Raw genomic sequence first — 25,040 nt, 5'->3', positions numbered from 1 at the left:
GGGATATGGAATGAAACGTTGTAAACTTAAAACAAAAATGACATTTTTTCAGATCATGACGATATAACATCATGAAGGCCCAGCCAGGGAAAAGCGGTTTTAAATAAGCCACGGCTACAAACCTGTATGCATGGCATGTACTTTGAATTTATCAGAAACAATGCCAATTGTGTGTGTGTTCCTGTAAGCCACTATTCTCTATCAATCTGGGCTTATGCTTTGTATCAGACCGGAACAAGTGACAGGTGAAAATGTTGGAAAAACATTCTTTACTTTTTGTACTGCACAAACCTGAAACACACTACAAAACACATCAGAACTCAATGCAATGGTTACCATGAGTCAATTTAAAAAGCTTACTACAAATCACTCATGAGCTGAAATGTTTCTAATTGTAGTTGCCTGCTCTGTTGGCTTTTTCCTCTGGTCCTATATTCTATGAATTGTGTTTTTTTGTCATATATCTGTTTAAATTGTACTATTGACATCATTGTAAATGTGGGCTTACCATGAACGATCTTTAGGATAAATAAATGTAAAATAAAACAAATCAAAACTAAAGCCAATCTGTTCTGGCCTACTCACAACGAGCTATACTGATACAGGCTTGTGTCAACATTAATCTTCCACCACGTAAAACGTTTGCATCATCAAAGAAATCAACTCTGAACATGCAGCAGATATGACCCATGTCTTTATAGCTCCCGTTTGAGAAGGGCAAACAAGCACGAAGGAGATGTAAAATAGACCTTTTTATACTTTCTATCCATTTTATTCCACGGCTCCTTGAGCTGATCGATGGGACTCATTTCTAAAACAGCACCTTCTACGGGTACTGACAGAAACATTTGTCAAAAGATATGTCTTGGCATTTCATCATTGGGGTCCGTACAGATGTCTGTGTTAGTAGGAACAGAAACAGAAGTGTGTTTTTGACGATGCTTGGTAAAGGAGATATTGACAAAAGAAACACGTAAGTTATTGACACAATTACTAGGTTACTATGGATAGTTTTTAGTTTAGACAAGCTTCACGCTGTCTATTTGAACGTTTTATTTTTGTTTACCTCCCCTTAAAACAGCAAAGACTGACAGGCCCGCCACAGATCTGGCTGGGCCCCGAAAAGGCCTACATGGCTCCTCCCAGGTTTGATTCATGAGGTATGCACATTTGATCATTAGTTTTATTGTTAGCCTCCAGGCGAACATAAGCTCCCTCTGGGCCCACTCACTTACGCCAGTAACAAACAGAAAAAAGGCTCATATGATTTCAGATCTTATTTTGTTGTCGATCTCACAGGAATCCCTGTTCATCGTAAAGCTAACTGTACCGTGGGAGGCTGCAGTGAGTGAAGCGTATGAACAAAAAGAGCACACTAATTTAGCTTTTAAGGCACAACAACAAGATTGGCATACATAGGTGCTCCTGGTAGAGGTTTAGTGTAAAGGATTTGTGGCCACATCCCCAACCAAGCTCCTGAAGGGGATGGGAGTTTGGGGACAGGCCCTCGGGAAATCCATCAGATTATTGTGAGAGTCAGCAGAATGAATAAGTGGATGGATTTGGATAAAAAGAACAGGACACCAACTGGGATACAAAGAAAAGTAAAGGGGGGTAAAAGCAAAAGGGGGCTCACCTGGGACACCAGGTGTTGCTGTTGAGCCCTCTGGAGGTGTAGTGGGCCTATCAATAAAACACCGGTGAAGGAGGGAGCCCACCTGATAACCCTGATGATGTTATTACCCCTCTCCCCACTTAAATCCAGGATCCTTTCACCCCTCCCAGGTACACTTCACCATGGTTTTATTACATGGTCCCTAGTTACAGAAACAGCCTGTTCTGTGCAGGGCTGAAATAGAGGGGTTTGAGACTGGATCAAAAACAGGATCAGAGTGAATTTAGAATAAGACACTTAACAGACATGTTTTAAGGAGCTCTGAAACTTATTTGAACTGTTTGTAAAGGAGGAGAATATGACCTTTAAGGCCCAAAATTCCAATGACAAGGTCAAAAAGCCTTTTAGGAGTCTATTGATATGATAGGATTTGATAGGAACAAAATAAAATTAGACATTTTTTAAACGTTTTATGGAGTCAAAATATCAGCATGAGCAGCGATCAGAGGCCAGGGCATTTATTGCAACTATTAAATATTTAAAAAAAACCCCCAAAAAACTAATATTCCTTTGAATTACAACACGTTTGTTTCTTGTTTCCTCTTGTGGGTTGGGTGGTGAGTAATGAGAATAATGTGTCAACTTATTGACGCCATAACCATGGCAAAATCCCTTTAAATAATTATCCTTGATGTCTTTCAATGACACACTTTGTGCCATTTATTAATGATTCTGCAATTAAACACATGGTTAAATATTTTGGATATTTTACAGATTAATTACATTTTGAAGAACTCTCCTGAGACTCGATCAAAAGCTAAGGCGCAGGATAATAAGTTACTCCAAAGATGTTTAAACAGCTCAGCTTTGCACTGAAAACGCAGCTCCAGCTTACACCAAGACAAAACAGGTGCTTCACTACTTTCACAACCCCAATGGAATACACTTATATCCATTTTAAGTCACACGGTGGATCGTGCATACATCAAACAGGCATACACCAAAGACAGCATGCTACAGGAATATAAAGGCCCAGATGGTTCCCTGTTCATTGGAAGAAAAAGCTTGTTATGTACAAACATGTTGTCTTCTCTCCCATACATCCTGCTCCCCCAAATTAAACTCGTGCTTCCTTCTCCTCCACTCTCTACAGCTTGGAACAAAGTTTCTTATGTTTGCAGAGGGCGCAGAGGAGAGGAAAATACACAGCGGCAGTGTGAGCAGTGCACTTCTACTGGCAGGCTGATACTTGAAAAGGAAGTGTAATTTCTCACATACTGCATAGCATGAGCAGCCGTAAGGATATACAAGAACAAAGACTATTTATTGAGAGCCTCACGTCTGCCAGAATACGTATGAAGGTGTCCACTGTGTCTTAAGTTAAACTCGACAGTGACATTACCTGAGAGGTTATCTGAGAGCAATTCAATTCGGCACCGGCTTGTGTAAACATTGTGTGTTTAATCTGACTTCAACAGACAGTCATTGAGAGACTTTGATAACAAGATTTAGAAGTGGGTGTGGGTTTTTTTGTTGCTGATTTTGACCTCTTTCATTTTTCCAAAGTGCAACTTTTTTTTTTTTTTTTTTGGAGTTGCCCTGAATGTGTAAAGCTGACAAATAGCTCAACGTCTCTGAGGCTTTTTCTCGACTCGTGCCTTTTATTTTGTAGATCTGCCAGAGTTGGAAGACAGCAGTGATTGTTCCTGCACAGCCTTCTTGATCTCCGGTAAGTGTTATCAAATACTTTGAGGCTTCGACTGGCAAAGCTACAATGGATAATCATATTTTTCTGCTTTACTTAGCTAATGACCCTGACATTTTTAAATTTCTACAGCAACTCAGTAAGTTGTATAAGTTGTATAAGTAAGTTGCTGTTTGCTACCATCAGCAAAAGGATTCAACCAGTTTTGTTGCCTGTTCATCATTTAAAAAAAAAAAAGAAAAGCTACACATTACATCTCCAGGTGGATCCTCCAGCGGACAATGCAATGAAGACAGCTTCCAGGGACTTCACTGTTGTAACTATGTAACAGTTTGACTGCCAGGGAGCCAGTAGGGCCATACAAAGGTCCTCAAATCAAAGACAATTTACAGTCCAATATCAACACACCAATAAGTGACATATTCACTCAGCAACAATCCATACACCTCCACAAACAGTCACTCAGTTGAACACATTTTTATGTTATTTTACTCTAAGAAAATACTAGTTTCTCCGTCGGGCATGATACTCAGTAAAATCTTGCAGTTTGTGATGTGCCATGATTTTCGTGTCTTGTACTGTGTAGGCTACATGTTGCACTAACAGAGAAAAATATCTGTTCAGATTCTTCTTTTGTGTGTGACGATACCCTGATTGAAAATTGGGTAGGATTTTTAACTCTCATCGTGTGAGCCAGGCTGAAGGGGGTTTAAATATTTCTTTTGTCTGCTATATGACCTCCTAATCAACTGAAACAAGGTGTAAATTTATAAAGACCAAGAGCAGTTACTCTACTTAGGATCGCTGTTTGTGACGAAAAAGAGATTATCTTGAGACAAAAACAGTTCACTCATCTTGAGTTTTTCACCTTCTTACTTCGTACACCTCATTTCCACAAACTTTGTGTGGTTACGGTCTTTCTGAAAGGGCGACCTGCCCCTCTGGACTGTGAGCACTGTGGAGCGTGTCCACACATCACAGGAGAACTACAAGATCACGCAGGAACAAAGAGGAACATGTGCAAACATCATGTGGCTTGTGAAGCTTTGTTGTTCATTTGGTTCCTGATTTTGACGTCATGTTGATAAAGTGAGAGAAAATATAACCGTGAATCCGTATAGTGTGATGTAATTTGAAAATAACAGGACACTCTGTGCTTTTCCTTGTTTGACTTCCTGTCCGGGTCGTTCTATTCTGTCCAGCTTGACGAGTCCCTGCAACGTCCTTCATTGAAAATAGACTCTCAGTGTATATGAGCGTAGTGGCGCCGCCACCATTCTCTGGAGATAGACCACGGCGCTCGCTGTAGACACACTATCATTGACTAAAGTAGCAGCGAACAGCGGTGGAGAGCACGGTGCTGACCGACTGCTGTGCACATGGAGAATGTGGACTTACAGACTTCTAACTACAAGATGGAGAAAAGTGGCTGAAGAACCACTGAATGAATATTTTGTTCAAAGACACATTTGGCCTCCTTTGCTTCCTTTACTTCTTTTCTTGCTTTATGCTCAATACAGAGAAAAAAACAATTGAATCCCTTTTTTTCCCTGCATGAGATTGTTAATATTGTCACAGTGTTATCTAACCTGGAGAACTGACAGCCACAGCGAAGAAGTGATTTTATCTGTGCAGCATTGAGATAATGAGGACGGCCCTACCTTGGCTATGGTCTCATGGAACTTGAAAAGTGGGTCCAGAGTCTCTGGTGACTCAGCAGAAAACTGGGCTTCTGACAGGATACTGGTGGCCTGAGGTGGAAAGGAGAAAAATAAGTCAGTAAGTTGTATCACAGTACAAATCTCTGCATCCTTTCTTGTCAGCTCTGCTTGTGATCTAATTCGGACAGCTTTCAGTGTTTCAGGACAACATTGAACAAAAGCACTTTTTTGTCCGCATTTTGAACATTATTTCTATTTCAGTTTATTCTATTCTTAATGTGGAAAAAAGGGGAATTACATTTTTAGTGTCAGACAGGAAGAAAGAAAAATGATGTCAATGCTAGCTAACTACCAGGACATTTTGTTATGCTGTCAACACACTCAGATACTGACTCATTGTCACCTTAGCTGTCTTTGTAATGTCCCAAAACATGGAACATTTTTGACTTCAAAGTTCAGTTGCTTCCTTTGTAGAGGATTTGTTTTGTTGTTGCTTTAAGTCAATTTAAAAAGCAGACAAAAAGAAATATCAAAGGTTTAAACTTTCAATTTCAAGCCAGTGTACTCTGCAAATCTAGAAATATATGACAACTCCTGTTTGCCCCGTAAGTGTCAGACACACTCGTTTCAACATTCTGTGTCGTTTCGATGAATTTGTTGATTTTTTTGTGCTTAAGTGCTGTGTTGATTTCTTGCAATAGTCAAGCAGCACACACTTACAGGTTAACTTAGGTTTCCACTGATAAATTGCTCATCATATATTACATTTTACGAACTTTGATGAGCAGCTAGAGTAAAACAGCTTCTGACAAAGCTGCATCTTTATGAGATTAATTTTTATCTTTAATATCAATATTACAAGAGAATGCAAATTCATTGCAAGTTGCCTTAAACAATGGAAAATAAGAAGAAATCAGTCAGGTCAAAGACCACAAGACTTTTAGATGATGGTGACTTATAGTAACGTAGTATCTTAACGTCAGTATCTTTATTCAGTTGTTTTTTTTAAATGGGTAAAGAGCGTTTGCAGCAGAAAGTGGCGGTCTGAATGAAAAGCCCAGTGTCTTTTCAACAAGCGCTCTGCCAGGCGATGTTGATGTCACCACCGCTCTTTTAAAAAAACAAGGTTTTTTTTGTATTTTAGCCTCTTATCGTTTCTTGTACTCACTATTGTACATGCAGTAAAAAGTGACTGCCGAGCATTGTAGGGCATACATTGGCCTTTGTCAACACACTGTTGGCAATTCAAGATGTCTTGCCACAGACGGTGGTGCCCAAATAGGTTTGACTAAGGCACAAAGGTTTATCATATTGAAAGGAAAAAAATAAACTCCCCCGAACAACAATCTCAACGTGTCAACATGGCAAACTCATTGTGAGCCCACATGGGGAATCAAGGTTTTTACTTAATAATTTGCATATTTACGCATTCCAAGAATGAACAAGCAGAAAGTTTCATGGAGTCTTTTTGAGTGCTGCCTGTGAATAAACGTGTGAATTATTGAGCACGACATCTGCTCCAAAATATGCTCTATGTTTTCGATGTCAAGCGGAGTATCTTCAGCAGCTCCAAAAAGGAAGCCTCACTGATTACATTCAAGAGAGACCAAATCAAATAACGGTTACATCTGTGGTGCTCTGTTAAAAAGCCAAGAGCTATCAGAACTCTGGAGATATCGCCAATCAATCTCTGCGTTCAAGCTTTCTTTCTGCAATTACTTGCAGTGATTTGTGAAATCAGCGCTGTGATGACTTGCTGATTGGAGAGTTACTCTGCTCTTAAAAAAAGATTATTCTTTTCACATCGAACAATTATTATGAAGGACGTTAATGTCCAATCAGCCTTTTGAAAAGTATGACATTTACCATGTTATAATAACTTTAAAAAGTTCCAGTGAAACTTGACTTATCTGAACGTCAACAAGTGAAGTGAAACCTACAGGAGCATGTTTCACAGAGTAGGAGCAGATATGTCATGACTGAGTATTCTGGCTATGAGCAGAATGTAGAAAGTGTCAGTGAAAGGATTATTTTTCACTGATTGTCAACATATCAAGAGGATGTTTTGCTTCTTTCTAACCATCAAAACTCAATAGGCACTTCTCAATATGGTACTGATTTCGGGACACTTAAAAGCACTGAAAGAACAGTAAACAGCCAAGAAGGTGTACTAACTTTAACAATTGATTTTGACTGGCTTTAAATCAGATATTTGGGGAGATTGTAAAATGGTTAAGAAAGTGAATATTGGATTTGCATTCATGGGATTGAAATTAACATGACTCCAGAGTGATTATGATGTTTTTATTGCTGCTGGATTTATGAAAACACTAATGTTGAACAGATAATATATGTTTACAGCTTGTTTGAGTTGGCCAAAAGTAGTCAATAAAAATCAGCTGTTTCGGATTTAAATGATTTCTGGATACATTTTCAAAGGCTTTCTGACGTGCACAAAAATAAAAGAGAAATAAAAATGGGTTGGGATACTTTACAGTATGGACCCTATGCACATTTTCTATCTATGGCACATTAAAGGTGCCTTCATCACATTTTGTTTCTAATAGAAGCAAGGGTGTGGGTGGCATTTCATTTCATTTGAAAAATGCTCTCATATGGACTTCTATAAAAATGTGTTTGTTACACTTTTAATGTTATGAAAAACAGGGAGGGAACAATAAATAAAGACAGGTTTTTAAAACTCCAGATAGCAGCAAAGGCCCAGCAAAGGGGGTGCTTAAGAGTGGAATCAATGACCTTGCAAACAGGCCACAGTACTGGTGCTGCACCGGTGCTGGTTGCCTATGTTGAAAACCCCTTGGCAGTGGAGGGGGTTCCCTCTCTGCTCTGGTTTGTTATCATGTTTTTCCATTTGGAAGCCCTGTCAAGAGGCATCTTGTCACATTATCTCTTCTTGAAGTATTTTGTATTAATTATTATCTGGCTGTCAAAGGACTTAAATAAAGCTAGTGACAAGAATACTGATACATGCCGATACACGTGGCTCACTCTGTTACATGGATTTGCTCATTGTGCTTCATCAGAACAGGACAGCTCTTTTTGCCGTAGATATTTGGTGCCAAGCAGTAGACTTCACAGGAGTAGGATGAAAGGTGTTGGAGAGCTAAAGCTTTGAAACAAAGACACAGATAGTCCAGATCAAAGATTACAGACGTCCATTCACTTTTATATTTAGGAGCCTTTGTAGTGCTTATCTACCCCTCATTTAGTCTTTTACTGTACTGAAGCTGTCTGCACCTTCATCTTTTCGCTCTGTGCTCTTGTTGGGTATTTTGTTTTATCTTTGGTTCCAAAAACACTGCAATAGTTTTTTTTTTTTAATTGAAACACTGAATTGATGTACATTTACATTTTTAAAAACTCTGAAACATACAATAAAACATATTAACCACTAGCTGTAATAGCTTCAAGGCTTTTGCACTAATAGTATAACCAAATGACAAAAACAAATTTAATTAGTAAGGATGCTGCACCTGTTAAAGTCTGAGGACTGCTCCACTAAACATATTGAGTGTTTAAGAAGAATGATATCTGAATTTTCATCAGATCAAACCAGTAGAATAATGTTTATGGGATAATATGATCATAATTTGCACAATAAGTGGCTCAGTGGTTAAAGGTATAAAGTTGCGTGCAAGAAAACAACATGTATGCATGTTCCTCCTGTACTGGCATGGCTTCTTTTTCAGTCATGTGTTCTTACTGTCATCTGACCTGAGTACAGCTTTTGACACCATCTCCCATTCCATCCTCCTCCATAGACTAGCATCCATCGGCTTATCATGTACACCCCTGGACTGGTTTTCTTTGTATCTCTCAGGCCACCCAGTTCATTCAGTTAAAAACACTTACAGATTTATTTTAAACATTTACTTTATAGTGCAAAGGTTTTAACATGCTGATTTAGTTTGAGGTAAAAAAAAAACATTTTAAACACCAACTAATCAGCTAACAAAAGATGGCACAACAAATGCTGCAAGAACCTTTCTAACCTCCTGAGCATGAAGGACAGCTTTGGTACTTTAGTCATCTCAAAGGAATGTGATGCCCTTGAAAAATAATAACATGGAGATCTATTTGTTAAGGAATATTTTCTTTCACATAGAGCACTTTGTATCTTGAGGGGCTATGGGCATAAAGAGATTCAAAGAAATGCAAGCCCTTACCATGTTTGATTCTAACCTTGCAACCTTACAGTATCACTACATGACCATGAACCCTTTGGTCAAACTAACCATTCAGCTGTATTGATTTATTTAAAAGAGTACTGTAAGATTCATTTGACAGTACATCATACCGTTAGGAAGATATTATTCTTCCTTGAGTTATAGTTCCATACTACTAATATTTAAGCCTGACATACAGGAAATAAAATGTGTGTGCCACCAAATGAGCAGGCAACGTCGTTTGGAAAGTCATTACACATTACACATTACAAAGTCATCGATTGTGTAATGAAATGTGTCAATTGAAAATGAAAATATTGGCTACAAATATGAAAGATTGCTTTAAGTCCTTATAAACATAGCAAACTGTCTATTTTCCTAACCACTAGACTTAATAGATCGATTGATCTAAAGTATTTTTCTGCTTCTATTGAACAAAAGTGGACTTCAGAGGACAGTAAGTGCTTTTATTACCTGCTTGGAAGGTGGTTAGTGGAAATCATCAGGCAGCGTTACCTCCCTGCTTGATGCCACTTTACTTTGAACGCTGCTTCTTTGCACACTATTCTTTAAGTTAAAGACATATATAGGGTCTTACCAAGTTCTTGACTGGAATAGCTTTAAGTTTAACCAAGAATGGATACTATTAACGCTGGTCTTGTTCTTAGACTGGTCCAATAGCCAAGGTTTCAGCAAGTGTTTTTAACACGATATCACTACACATATCCACATACTCTAATTTAGTCATACTCATTAGTCTATCTATCAACACATAATCAGAACATAAATCTGCTCTATATATCTATATAATTTGCTCTGTTGGTGACTATTCAATAGTATGATGTGATTGCCATAACCCTAGAGTTTAAAAAAACAAACAAAAAAAAACAAAGCTTTGAAATGCAAATATTGTATTTGCATTTCAAAGCTTCCCATTTGCCAGGAACAACACAGACAATGGTTAATCTGGGGAAACATAGGATTATGTTTTGACTTAAAAACGTATTTAATAACCCATAAACTACCTTCAGACCACAGCTAAATTAGCATTTATGTTTGAGATTTGTGGATACAATGCTAAAGGTTGAATACTGTAAATTTTAAATTCTCTGGGAACCCAAATCCACAATAAGCTTCTCTGATATTTATAATCTGATGTAAATATCAACTACGTGTCCTGCCTCCTTGCACCTCAGCCTCCCTGTACATGAAAACATCCTCAGCCTCTTGTCTAGTTTCTATAGTGCATCTTAACCGCGAGGCAATCAGTGCTCCAGCAGAAACATTTGACTTCAGAATGTTCAGTGATTTTTGTTCAGGATTTTTTTTTTAATATTGGAGAAGATTAAGACAACACACGTTATTGTTCATGCAGGGACTATGATGTGCATTTTAATTCAAATTGTTACATTGACGTTTTAATTGCGTGGTCCCTACAAATAAATTTAAATTGAATTGAAACCTTTGGAAAAGACAAATTACTACAAGTGCTGGGTATGATACTTTGACTGATACTGTGAAACATCAGTTGAAACACTGATGCTAATTTATACAGAATAAAAATCTTGTTTTTCATCATATGATGATCTATAACCCAGACCTTATTCTTTAAGTGTAGTGAGTACACCTTCAAAGGTGTGTTTAATTTACCCACTCAGTAAATTACATCATTAACTATAACCTAAAAGACTGGAAATGGATTTGTATGGAATTGTTTTGAACCTCTCAAGAGCCCTCCTGACAACAGATGAAAGTAAAGCTGAGAGAACAGGGAGGTGAAGACACAGAGAACTCAGCGTGAAACACATCCACAGCTAATTTGTTCACAGTACAGACAGTAACAATAAAAAAAGACTTGTGCTACAAAGAACACACTTTATAGTGTTAAGTGTGTATTTTCACTGTCTTTATGAAACATTTTTCATACATCTTAGAGAAAGTGGTAGCTAATCAGTTGTGTGATTTTCTCCACAACAACAGCTTGTTTGAGGAGTTCCAGTCGGGATTTAGAGCTTACCATAGCACTGAGACTGCACTTGTTAGAGTAACAAATGATCTTCTGTTAGCCTCAGACAGGGGACTTCTATCTGTGCTTGTCCTGTTAGATCTTAGTGCTGCTTTTGATACAATTGACCATCAGATTCTGTTACAGAGACTAGAACAATTGCTTGGAGTTACAGGGACTGCTCTAAGTTGGTTTAGATCCTATTTGTCAGATAGATCTCAGTTTGTGCATGTTCATGATGAGTCCTCTTTGTACACCAAAGTTAGCCATGGAGTGCCTCAAGGATCAGTGCTTGGTCCGATTTTATTTACATTATATATGCTTCCTCTAGGTAGTATTATGAGAAAACACTCCATGAACTTTCATTGCTATGCAGACGATACTCAGCTCTACATAGCAATGAAGCCAGAAGACGCCAACCAGCTTCGTAAACTAGAAGCCTGCGTCAAGGACATCAGGACCTGGATGACCAGAAACTTCTTACTGCTCAACTCAGACAAGACTGAAGTTATAGTGATTGGTCCTAAGAACCTTAGAGAGACTTTCTCTGCCGATATGACGGCCCTTAGTAGTATTAGTGTAGCCTCTAGTACCACTGTTAGGAACCTAGGAGTTCTGTTTGATCAGGATATGTCCTTTGATTCCTACATTAAACAAATTTCAAGGACAGCTTATTTTCACCTTCGTAATATCTCTAAGATCAGACAGATCCTGTCACAAAATGATGCTGAAAAATTAGTTCATGCATTTGTTACCTCCAGGTTGGATTACTGTAATTCTATTTTAGCAGGGTGCTATGGTAAATCTCTAAAGACCCTCCAACTCGTCCAAAACGCTGCAGCTCGTGTTCTTACTAGAACGAGGAAAAGGGACCACATTACTCCTGTATTGGCTTCTCTCCATTGGCTCCCTATAAAATTTAGAATAGAATTTAAAATCCTTCTGCTCACCTACAAAGCTCTAAACGGTCAGGCACCATCGTATCTTAAAGAGTTAATTGTACCGTACTATCCATCAAGAACATTACGTTCCCAGAATGCAGGCCTGCTCGTGGTGCCTATAGTCTCTAAAAGTACTATGGGAGGTAGAGCCTTTAGTTATCAGGCACCGCTCCTTTGGAATCGTCTACCAGTCGGGGTCCGGGAGGCAGACACACTAGGTACTTTTAAGAATAGACTTAAAGAGCATATTGCAGGTTAAAAAAAAGTTGAGATTAACACTTCATGTTGTCAGATAAGGGCTGGAGAATAAGTACATCAATTTTCTGTATGCTCTTCAAAACATAAGTGCTCTAATTTAAAGGAGAAAGTGGCTGTTTTTAGTGTAGCTGTTTAGAACTCGCTTTTTTTTCCAACAACGCGTCTGTCACTCTGCTTTGATCGGCTTTATTCATGCGTGTATGAATGAATGAATGAAGCCTTTATTGCCCCTGGGGGAACTTGTCTTATACTGAGAGCATGAAACACTTTACAAACAAACATTTAGAAGGCAGCACAAAAGAATTAAAGCACAAAAAACAGGCTAAAACATGATTAAAGAGGTGTAATGATACGTGGTAGTGAGTGAGAACAGACAGGATGCCTCCCTGCAATAGTTTGTAATTTGCGCGGCGCACATTCGGGTGCATAGTGTAAGTGGCTTGATTATTCATAGTGTGTTTTGGTGAATTATTCCCACAACCTCAGAAAACGATCGAACAGACACGTTGAATATTTCAGCATCAGACACAAAAGCGTTTCCTTATTAATGATTTAAATCTCTGGCTGTTTAACATAAAATATTATATACGCAGACAAGCGTTTAATGATTTGATCTGCTGGAATCCTCTGTTATATTCTCTAGTTTGCGCGTAATAGACACCGGACAGTCTGTATTAATATATGTAGTCATACGATTTATTATAAATCCAACTCTGTTGCAACAGAGCGTGTGTGCGCGCAGTGGGGAAAGACGGAACGCGCGGTTTGGAAACAAACAGAAACACAAGCTCTGTCGGTCCTCTATCCCATTAAAACTTTAAACTTTTTGTAGTAGCCTAATATATGTGCACGCATTAAACTGTGGAGTGTGTGCGCTGTTGTGCATGTTTGTGTGGATTACGTGCGCTGTGAACTCACGTCATACACCATACACTGTATTTTCTATAACAACGTGAGCACTGGGCTGCATGAGGAATAAACAATAAAGACAAAGTGCTGCATTAGCACAGGCCGTGAAATCGGGTTCTATGTCTGTCTGTCTGTCTCTCTCTCTCTCGCGCGCGGCACCGTAATACGTTGTACAGATTTGCCGTTTTTACGAGCAACTCCCATACAATGTAAAGGTGAATGATCGGCACTTGCACCTTCTACAAATTGTTTTTTAATGGATTGAATGTGATTACAAACTTTACATATGCTGATGTGAACACTGCACGAGCCCATATATGGCGAGCTGACACCTGTCACTCAGCAGGACGCCTGCTCAGGGTCTCTACTCACACCACAACTTCACTTCTCTCCTGAGGCCGTTATTCCTCTAATCCTGCCTGTTTCTGCTCTCTATCACATCTAATAGGTTCAGAATAATAAGCCAGTGGACCATTATATGTAAAGGAATACATATTTTCTTCCTCTTTATTGACGGGAGTGACACTCGGATCAATGCTTTTCTATGTTAAACAGACGGGGATTCAGCGGGACTCCCTTATGTTACGTCACAGCCGAATACGGAAGTAAAGAGCAAAGACGTGCGAAAACGTACTAAAACGTCTCTAGGAGACCCTGTGGGTTATTAATTTCAGAATTTCTTTAAAAACAGTATTGTTAACGTATTTTCCTATGATTAGTTAAGTTTTGTCTTTAACCTGCAATATGCTCTTTAAAACTTTTCTTTTTGATAAATCTTATAGTTAGGGCTGGCTTAGGACCAGCTCATAGTTATGCTGCTATAGGCTTAGACTACCGGGGGAACTGGCACCAGGATCTCTTATCTCTCTCTCCCTCTTTCTCTCCCAGCTTTCTCACCTTATAGTAATAAGATATGTCTATAGTGACAAGCAGTAGCTTGTCACTATCTTTGTATTCTAACCTCTCCTTTTGAGCTCTCTTAGGTTCCTTGAGCTCTCTTAGGTTCCTTGGGACTGTTGGTGAGGATGGCCTGCCCAAACAACCCCCCCCCCCCCCCCCCGAGGATGGCCTGCCCAGACCCCCCCCCCCCCCCCCCCCCCAACCTATCCCATCCTATTCTTCTTTCTGCATCTTGTCCCATCTCCCCCATCCCATTTTCAAGCCCAGCACAGTTTAGCAGATGGCTGTTCCGTCATGGGCCCGGGTCTGCTGAAGATTTCTGCCTGTTAAAAGGAAGTTTTTTCTTGCCACGCCATGACGGATTAAGCTGGGCTCTTGTAACATAGCCATAAGTAAGGTCCTTTACCTGCTTTTTGTAAACATAACAATGAGCATGGTCTTGTTACCTGCCCTTTTGTTAATGTTAACAGACTAAAGTGTCTTGAGATAACGCCTGTTATGAATTGACGCTATATAAATAAAGATTGATTGATTGATTGATTTTTACTTTACTGCTCAGTACAGCCGAAGAGAAACAGGAAAAAGGCTTTTGTCGACTGTAAAAAAAGTATTGTCTTCATTATAAATCTTCAAGTCTCAAATGCTGTCTAACAACAACACTTGAAGGATCAACACAATACATATGTCGGAGTTCCTTTATCTAGCCATCCATAAAGATTGTAGATCAAAGAAAGTTATCGTCTTACACATCGATATCTTCATATTACTAGAGCGCGATTGATTGGCCACTCGATAATGCTGGACGATATTAGCATATCAGTATAGGCTAATTTTATCTCTGATATGTGGTTTAAAACTTGGTGCAATTTAAGTTTATTCTTTATATGCAAAACATATAACAACAACTTTTGTAAGACAAGTATGAGAAAGGGAAGTAACAAGGACAAAACATTCTACAGGGATATGATGGACTTTCTCCTCCTGCACCAAGCACTTCATGTCTGATTGTACAACCTGTTTACACACATCTTTATTTACTGTGCATTGTGTGTTGTCTATGTTTGTGCATTGATGTCCTTGTGTGGTATATTTATATATGTATATGTCAGCACAACAACTGAATTGCTAAAATGGCTAATAATAAACTTGAACTTGATGCCCATATGTAAATCACATTTGTTGTATTAGTGTTAGATATCACAGACACATGCTGTTCAGGGAGCCAGCCACCAACTCAATCACATGACAGAGATGAAAGAGCTGCGAGAGACGAATGAATTAAGAAAAAAAACAGTGCAAAGGACAGAGGACCGAGAAAAACAACGAATAAAACAAAGAGAATGAATTAGGAAAGTTAAAATCCTTGACGGAGTTTGTGGTTAAGTGACTTCATGTGAAATAAACACCCAGACAGTCAAACACTTTAATCGCTGCAGGAAAGAACAAAACGAGTGTGAAGCAGAGAAAGGAGCTGCACTGTCAAGCTTAGTTCCACCTCAGTTGGATTGTCATTGATTTTTTTTTCTGCCCTCCGCCTATCTTTTTCTCTTCCTCCCTGTCTTTCCAGGTGCTCGATGTAATTGGATTCCCTCGCTGTAAAACTTGAGTTTAAAAGGGAGAGGGCTGTAGTGTGAGGTTTGACAGCTAGTCATGCTTGTAAAACAAAATGAGAAACACAGTTGAAAAGTCCACTTAACCTGTCAGTGAAGACTTTTTCAAGCAGCTATCACTAACTATGTCTAGCTGGTAGAAGAGATGAGATAAGGATTACATATTCATGGTTGCATGGTTTAGGTGATTGCACTGATCAACTTCAGTCCACAGGAGATGGCTTTCTTTTTTTCCCCTCTGGATTTGGATGTTGCTACTGTGAAACATAATAGTAGCCATTGTTTATTTATTTTCCTAAACATTTTCCTCATTTTGGTAATAATTCAAACTAATTTTGAAATGCTGGATGAGCAGTTGAAACGGAAAGTGATACAACACTGTGTTCAACAAGTAGTGCCTTAAAGCTCCTGGAGCTGTATTCACAAAGCCTCTTAAATATTAAGAGCCACTCCCACTGACAAAATTCCATTCATCGATGGCAATTAAACAGTTTTGAAGAGGAAATAGTTGGTTACTAGGTTGGTTAATAGTTGTTATTAGGTTTGGCAGAAAAGTAAATCTGTGTGTTATCAGCATAGCAATTATAGGATACATCAGGGTAGTTGAAAATATTTCCCAGGGTGGCATACAGTATATAAAGGGAAAAGGATTGGCACAAGGACTGACCCCTGGGGGGACTCCGCCAAGCAGAGGAGCTGTCGTGGAAATTCTCCTTTGCGAGGTGGAGAGTTGCTAATTCTCAGAAGAACTTCACTTCGACGCTTGAATCAGATCTCTTTAATAAACGTGCAACACGGAGAGGAGGCAGAGCATTCTCTCCCGAACCTTCACATTACAAATCCTTTTATGCAAGCCAGAGGGGAGGTTACCTTACAGTTAACAAATGGTGTTCTTTACATTACAATGGTTGTTTGAAGTTTACTGTATCCTGTCCGTCTGGAGACAGTGACTCTGTGATGATACTGAAATGACATCTGTATTTACATTTGTATGGTACTGTCTGAGAAGGAGGATGCCCTCCTGTGGCTCGTTGGCACCTTCTGTGCTTTCAGACGATTTAGTGGCTCCAGGAAGTCTATGTAATTTCTCACAGAGCTGAGGAGGACACCTTGTTATTGTTATTAATGCACACTGTAAAGGACCTGTTGCTCAAATATGATCGAAATCAGTTTTGGACAGAAAAGCCAACCCACTTATGCAGTCTGTGAAGTAGGACGGCATAATAGATAAATAAAATAAAAAGCTGCGGTTAGATCTAGAAGGACCAGGAGTGTTCACTTGTGACTGCATGCATAAGGGGGCCATTGGTGACCTTTAGTAATGCTGACTCATTGCTGTGTGTATTTCGAAAACTGGATTGGAATTTGTCCGAGATGCAATGGGCTTCAACGTGATTTAGAAGTTGGACAGAGACTAGTTTGGTCTGTAGTTTTCAGCAAGTGCAGGGTCGAGAGAAGGTTCCTTTTAGAAGTGGGTGAATGCAAGCTATTTTAAAGTAGTCAGGTAGAGAGCCAGATATAAGTAAGTGATTTATGATGGATAACAGAGTGGGGCCTACCACAGGAAGGACAGATTTTAGGAATTTTGAAGTGATTCCGTCACAAAGACTGGAGGACGGGCGCATATGTGCTACGGTGCTGGAGATATTGGGTCAAATTCAGACAGTTGAGCAGAGGAGCAAAATGGGGTAGAGGGAAAGACGGTCGGGGTAAATCTCAGACAGTAACAGAACTGGGATTTGTCCGCTGGTTTATAGTTTTAAAAAGGAACCTAGGATTGTGTTTATTGCTACTGATCAACCCAGATATGTAGGCAGCTCTTGCTTTTATCATTTTGTTTTGATTTAGTAATAACTGTTTCATGTGGAGGTGGTGTACTTTGAGTTTAGATGGTATAGCATTCAGCCATTCTAAGTTTCCTTCTGTGTTTTCTGATACTCTCATTCAACCATGCAGTAGTGTTTACAGGTAAGAAAATTCTTGAAGTTAACAGAGCTGAGTGATCAAGGAAAGATGCACACAAATTGTTAAACCACTTAATTTGGTCATCAATATTTTGGAAGACAGGAGTTTTAATGGTCATACTGGAGAAATAGGTAGAGAGTTTGGACAAATTGATGAGAAAAGAAAAAGAAAAAAGTAAATATACATTTCTGGGTTTTTGTAGTAATGAATGAAGAAACATCAAAGATAATGCCCTTATGATCAAAAATCAAACTTGTTCAACGAGTTGAGGGTCACACCAAGAGTAAAAACACGGTCAAGAGTCCACGATTGTGTGTTGGACCAGATAAATGCTGTACAAGATTGAAGGAGTTTGAAATATGTAAGAATTTTGAAGCAAATGAGTTGGAGGGGTTGTCAATATAAATGTTAAAATCTCCATCGATAATAGCTCTGTCAAATTTGAGCACAATAGACGTCATAAGCTCTGAGAATTCACTGATAAAGCCCATATTTGCATTGGGAAGTCGATAAAGAATTGCAGAGCAAATGGGGTTGTCACACACAATTTTAAACAGGAGTAATTCAAAACTCTTAAAGGAGCCAAACTGAGCGGAGCACAGGAGAAGCTATCCTCAAAAACAGCTGCAAAAAAAAAAAGAAAAAAAAAAAGTGAGTTAGATAACATCATCCGAGAACTATTAAAAAAAAAACAAAAAAAAAACAAACAGCTGCAATGCCGCCGCCGCCGCCACCACCACCACGGCAAGTGGACCTCGGCTCATTAAGATAAGTGAAGCCAGATGGGCAGAGTTCCACCAGAGGGCAGCACACCCCTAGTGTAAGCCAGGTCAAGTTAAGAAAAGGAAATGAAGGTTGTAAGTAGTAATCAGATCATTAAGAATAAAGGATTTGTTAACCACAGACTGTGAGTTTAACACTGCAAAAACAAATGGCTCTTAGATACATTGAAATTTTTACAGTGGCTATTGATCAAAGCTTATAGCACCTGGTATTCCCAGGTGGTCTCCCATCCAAGTTCTAACCATGCCAGACCCTGCTTAGCTTCCGAGATCAGCAATAAACAACTTTATCCACAAGGGGTGCTAACATTGACACAAAGCAGTTTGTCACAGGAGCTTTCACCTCAAAAAACAAGACAGGAGTAGACCGCCTGCCCCTTCAAAAGTTTAAAATAAAGGAGAGATTCTATCCTCACAAATGTTTCAGAGGTTCGGCTCTTTTGTGTCTGCTTGAGGTATTTTGGATTGGTTTTTTTTTCTGTGTGACTTTGAATGACCTTCTAATATATAGCCATGTAAACAACATACAGCATTCTGTATGCCAATACTTTGAGAGCCTGACCGATGTGTACGACAGTTACTTGTACTGCTGCAAAGTAAAGAAAAAGATCTTTATCATTTAAAGGTGCACTATGGAGATTTGGTAGTGACATTTGCAAGTTACAAGTTGGAGAAGTGAAACAATTCTACTCTATATTTTATGAACTAAATAACACATACTGTATGATCTCTGAACACCGCCTGGAGCTAAAAAGCTATCAGGAGAGTAACGGTTTCTCTGTTGCGGCCCCCACCATAACTTCACCCGTACCATTTTATCTTCAGACAGTGTTACAGAGACCACATTTTCCTCTGAGGACAGTTTGAATATAGAGTTATGAACATATAACTTTCACATTTCTTGACCAAAACTACATAGTGCGCCTTTAATGTGAATATTTTGCATAGTTTTCTTTCCCTGCCCCTCATTTTGGCCATACATTATGAAAACTGAAGCTTTTAAGTATTCCTTTGTCTGCTGTGCAGTGTACTGTATGCCATGTATCAGCTATTAGTTAATCAGTACAGTTCACTCACAGCTTTTATTCTGGGAGAGGAGGAAATCTGACTCTGCTTGGGAAATGCTCAACCCCGTTCACCTGTTAGATGCAGACTATTTCAGTGTGCTGTTTTACCCGATCGCCACCCTGATGCAGTGTTTAAATCGGACAACGGCCTATTGCATATTGCCTATGACAATGATTCAAGCCGGACAGTTTACAGACAGTTGTGTTACAAATTGAACAACGGCACAAAAGAAGCTAAAAGAGTCTTAGTATTTGGATTTGGATGAAAATAAGTTTGCCCCTTGAAAACAAACCTTTGGCACAGAGGGAGCGATATAACCCGGAGTACTGATCCTTCAGCTGTTAGATTATGTTGCTTTCAATGTGCATTATAAACAACACATTTTATGATCAGCTAGAGTTCAAGCCCACTTCCCATTTTTTTTTATCATGGTATCTTAACAAGAAGATGGAATTAGAAGAAAATCCCTTGGCAAACAAACAGGCTTGACATTCAAAATGTAAAGGTACCCTCTAACAGAATACTCTCCACCAGTGTGTGAAGCGAAAAAAAGACTTCATATTCAGCAGAGTAACCCTAGGTGCTAGTGATTAATTAGACATGTGCCCTTAGGCAAAGTACAACAAAAACAACTGGTAGATTTCATCAAATTCTGTCATCAGTATTCAAGGACTCCCGCTCAATGGGATGAACAAAAGAGAAGGGCAGATTGCCGGGGAAGATTGCCAAACACTAGATGAAGATTTATGGATGAGTGTATAGAAAGAGTAGGCGACTGCAGTGGGGGTTATGCAATCACAGAGCAAAAGTGGAAAGCTGGAAATGTTTTAATCTTCCGATGAAGTGGGTAGGTGAAAACTTCATCTTCATCCATCCAATAAAATGTGATTTTCTTTTGGCGGTGATCTTAGGAGAACGTATATATTTTTACCTCTGACAGCCTGTCCTAAAGCGCAACACAAGCGTGCGTCAGCTTCAAAATCAGCCTGATTCTATTGCTATGTATTTGAGTGTTTTGAATTAAATGTAGAAATTCAACCCAATCTATTGCACTGTAGTTGATTTAGCGTGGTTGTCAACCACGCTAAATTGATTGGATTCAGTCTATGAGGTGGATTTATTTGGATTGAAATCACTTCCAAGTTTGAAATTATTGTCAGCCATCTGCACACTCTCACATGATGAAAGCTGGGCAAACAACTGATTTCTCAGCTTCAGGGCTTATTTTTCATAATTGCAGCTGCACAAACGATCACACTGCATCTTAAACGTCTATGGCAACAGCACACGTCTGTTTAATGTGTCTTCCCCCTTCTATCCCAAGAGATATACCGTATATACTGTAGCGGGAGAAAAGGTCTAAGCTTAGTGACAGTAATCACAAAATGGTGGCGTGCACAGATGCAGCGACCCAGGGGTCTACCTGCTTTTGCTTTTGTTTTACATTCCCAATAATTAGCGCACGGACACTGTTATTGACTGCCCAGAAAATTCACTCACAAACTGTTTTTTATCACTGCGATTAATGTCCATCCCCAAGCCAATGCTAAGCTAGCTATGGGGAAACTACATCATGCTATATGCAAGCAACAAAACAAACACACAGAGAGTTTTTTGTGTGGCAGAAGATTTCATTCACTCCAACCTAAAGACAGTTTTGCTCAAATTTTACAAGAATGTGCACCATAATACAAGGACAAGTCAAATGTTTCCAGAGCTTATAAAACCCACGCATCACCTCACCTCACCTTGGACAGTCGGACAATCTGCCCCTGTTCCTGACCCAGCCTGCGATCCACTCATCACCAGAACAAAACCGCACAGTGCAGATCCGAACTAAGGAGGGCAGAGATGTTCTTTGCTCGCTTCGAGAACAGCTCCAGCAGAGGACCAGATCCAGACGCTGAAACCAGCTTTCCTGAGAGCGACCAGCCACTTGTTCTCCAAACATACCAGGTAGAGAGAGCACTACATCAACTGCAATGATTCAACTGGGCCTGATGGCGTTTTAGGATGAGCGCTGAAGGCGTGTGCAGACCGGCTCATAACAGTATTCACACACATCTTCAACCTGTCACTACAACACGCAACTGTCCCCATCTGTCTGAAAACCGCCACCATAATCCCTGTACCCAAAACCTCAACCATCACCAGCATGAATGATGCGATGGCCCCTCTGCAGTGATTGATTATTGGTGCATTCTTTCTGTTTCTTTTCTGAGCAGGCAATCAGGAGATGAGTCACATCTGGGTGTGAGATGCAGCAGGCTTCCCTATTCACGGTGACTCTCTACCAATGCACTGAGAGTATTTTGACTTATGGCTGTACTGTGTGGTACTCAAGCTGCACTGCTGCTGACAAAAAAGATCTGCAGCAGGTTGTCAAGACGGCTGAGAGAAATGTCGGCTCCCCTCTCCCAAACCTGAACGACATCCACTCAAGCTGTCTCCTCACACAGGCCACAAACATCCTGCAGGAGCCCTCACACCCCGGTAACCCCCAGGCTTCAGAACACCAGAGCAAAGGACGTGCTACAAACACACAAAGACAGATAGAACTCTCACCCCAAGACTCTCTGCAATCAAATGGATTCTGTCAAATAACTGTTGTGTATGGGTGAGATATGCTTGGCTTGTGTTTGTGAATGTGTGCTGGTGTATGGAAACATATTCTATATTTTATAGGCATGTTTTTTTATATGCTGCAAACAGGATTACTTCAACTATCTATCTATCTATCTATCTATCTATCTATCTATCTATCTATCTATCTATCTATCAGAGAAATGTTGTGGACCTCCAGCATCCTGCTGCTTCAGCGGCAGCGTATGGATGTGATTAGTTTCTTCTGATGGTCACTTTACACTGCAACTAAAAGTGCTATACAAGCTCAAGTCTTTCTGTTTTGTGAGGACATTATTTAAAAGAGCATGCCCACATGCACTGAACTAAATGCCAGTTCCTGATACACTCCATCGCTGTGGCATTTATGTGATTATACCTGAGGGCCCCATAGTAGTGAGATAGATTATGTGAAACACATAAAGAGAGAGGGGGGGGGGGGGGGGGGGGGGGGGAATAGGAGAGAAAAAAACACCTGATGAATTTGACTTTGGACAGCAAGTGAGCAAAAGATGGAGAGACTGGGAGCTGGCGGTAAAAGAGAGAGTGGATCAATAGTGTGTTGAGATATTCATTTAGACTCTGCTGGGGTTCCTAAAGAAACCATATACTGTCTGTTTGTCTCCTGTCTCTCTATCTTTCTCTTTATATATCCACTTGTTATACTCTCCCATGATGTCCCCTGCCTGTCCTGATAGTTCACCCCTAGGTGTCACTGAGACGACAAAAGAGGCCACTCCAACCTGGTTCTATTATCAAGAGTGTCCTGAATGCCCAACGAGTAGCACAGGAAAGCTATGGCCATTCTTTTTTTTTTGACTTAAGACAGTAATTAATGAAGGCCAATCATAGGAGGCCAGTGTTTGGTTCAATCTGCATTAATTGGGTTCAAGTTGTTGAGTGGGTGGGAAACAACTTGACCCCATCAGAGATAACAATGCAGGTTCTTGTAGAATTTAACGATGCAATATATCATATTGCAAAACCATGCTGCTTTAATTCAGGAGAAAAGCATTGCAGTACATGCTGTACCATTGCTTCTACAGTACTGTGGTACCTATGATCAGACATTAAGGAAACATGCTATGTTGACGTGCTAGCTTCTCTGACAACAATGTAGCAACCAATGTGCATGTCCTCCTTCTAACTTCAGATTCTGGTCCTGAATGGTCTGGTTTTATTTGAGCCAGAGAAGATAGGCGCTTTTAAGCCGGGTGAAAGTAGTTTAACATTCTACTACCACAACCTTCATCGCCTCACACAAACTCTCCTTGGCTTCAGTTCTCCTTAAAATGTTTCAATATTTAAAGTAGGCTACCTTAATGGACGAGAAGGAAAAATGTTGTTGTTCTTTTGAAGGTTTAAAACCTGAACAGTTTAAGCTTAGAGTTAAGAGACTTGAGACAAGTTATCACAGCAAGAGAACAATTGTTGCAGCAATGGAAGCAGGCAAGCAGGCTAGTAAAAAAAAAAGAAAAGAAAAAAAAAAGATTGTACCCAACCCAACAAGTATCAGCATGTTTCTAATCAGCACTACGAGCAGGTCAAACTAGGATCAATATTGGTGATGCTTTTGAAAAAATAGAGAGGAATTGTTCCAAGGAGATTCCCTTTCAATGTTTTAAAAGTAGTCTGCAGTGCCAATTTTAAACTCTAGGTCTCAGAGTTACATATTGCTCCTATAAACAATGAATGGGTTTCACTATTGTGGCATTAAGCGCTTCTTTAGTAGTGATGTGTCGGTCGCAAATGAATCAGCTCTAAGAGTCGGCTCTTTGAAGTGAACTACAGGAACCGGTTCCCTCGTTGGGAGCCAAATGAGAGCCAATAAGTTATTTTCTCGTCCTTTTTTCTGTTAAAGCCGAATATCATTGGTTAATCATTGGCATCTGTGTCCACACTGAGCAGGTGGAGGGGAGGGGATGTATACACAGCAAACGAACAGGAGAGAGAGAGACACACGTCAGAGGTTGCAACCTCTGTCTCTTGATTGGTCAATGTGTGGCAGGGTTGTCTGTGTCTGCGCTGAGCAGAGGGGGGACGGACAGGAGTCACACACACACACACACCTACACACACACACCTATAAACACACACACCTCAATGCAAACGGACTGGAAAAGGGATACAAAAAAGTTGACAAAATGAGTGACAAGAGGAAACGCAGCAAGATCTGGACACATTTTAATGTCCCACCTTACATATCTGCTGGAAACGTATGAAGAAGAAGCAACATTTCAGCCTGTTTGTAAACAATCATCACAAAAGACCCGTAAAAAACCTTAAACCCTGCTTTATTTTTCAACATGTAGAACTACACAATACACTTTTTTTGGTTCTTTTTACAAGTGATTGTCCTTAACAAATAGTCCTCAATGGCATGGCGAGTTGATTGGAGGTTTGTGTGTTTTGTTGAAGGGCAGTTTTATTATTATTGTTATTCAGACACTTTAGCAGTAATACGCTAAAGAACAGTTTTATTTCAGGTCTTGAGATTCAGATGGCAGATTACAGACATGCACACACGTAGGCTACATGGTAAATGGAATTGAACTTTTCTAGTCACTAGCCATTCGCAGACTGATGAAATTGGCTCGTTGTATTGTATGATTGCATGTAATGTAATGTAATCTGTATAAGCTAATACCATTCTTATGCAATCTTACACCCCCACCAAAGAAGATGGAGCAACTTGGGGTTCAGCGTTTAGTTACACTTTGCCAAAGGGTTTTTTGGCATTAACATGGTGACTAAAGATCTTAAGTAAGAAGACAGGCCATCCTGTAAGAACTAAAAAAAAAATGTTTCAGGT

At 39.7% G+C, this 25,040-nt stretch overlaps 1 protein-coding gene across 1 annotated transcript in view; it reads right to left on the bottom strand.

Annotated features, from left to right (window-relative positions):
* Positions 1-25,040, bottom strand: part of naaladl2 (N-acetylated alpha-linked acidic dipeptidase like 2) — a 539,711-nt gene that overhangs the window by 72,877 nt on the left and 441,794 nt on the right. Inside the window, exon 14 of the mRNA XM_079350063.1 lies at positions 4,982-5,071. Coding sequence (XP_079206189.1) covers positions 4,982-5,071 — 90 coding nt within the window. The remainder of the gene's footprint in view (positions 1-4,981; positions 5,072-25,040) is intronic.

This window comes from Symphodus melops (assembly GCF_947650265.1).
Source record: "Symphodus melops genome assembly, chromosome: 8".
In the NCBI taxonomy this organism is placed as follows: Eukaryota; Metazoa; Chordata; class Actinopteri; order Labriformes; family Labridae; genus Symphodus; species Symphodus melops.
Note: the sequence above shows the minus strand (reverse complement) of the source record. Positions and strands in the feature narration are given on the sequence as shown.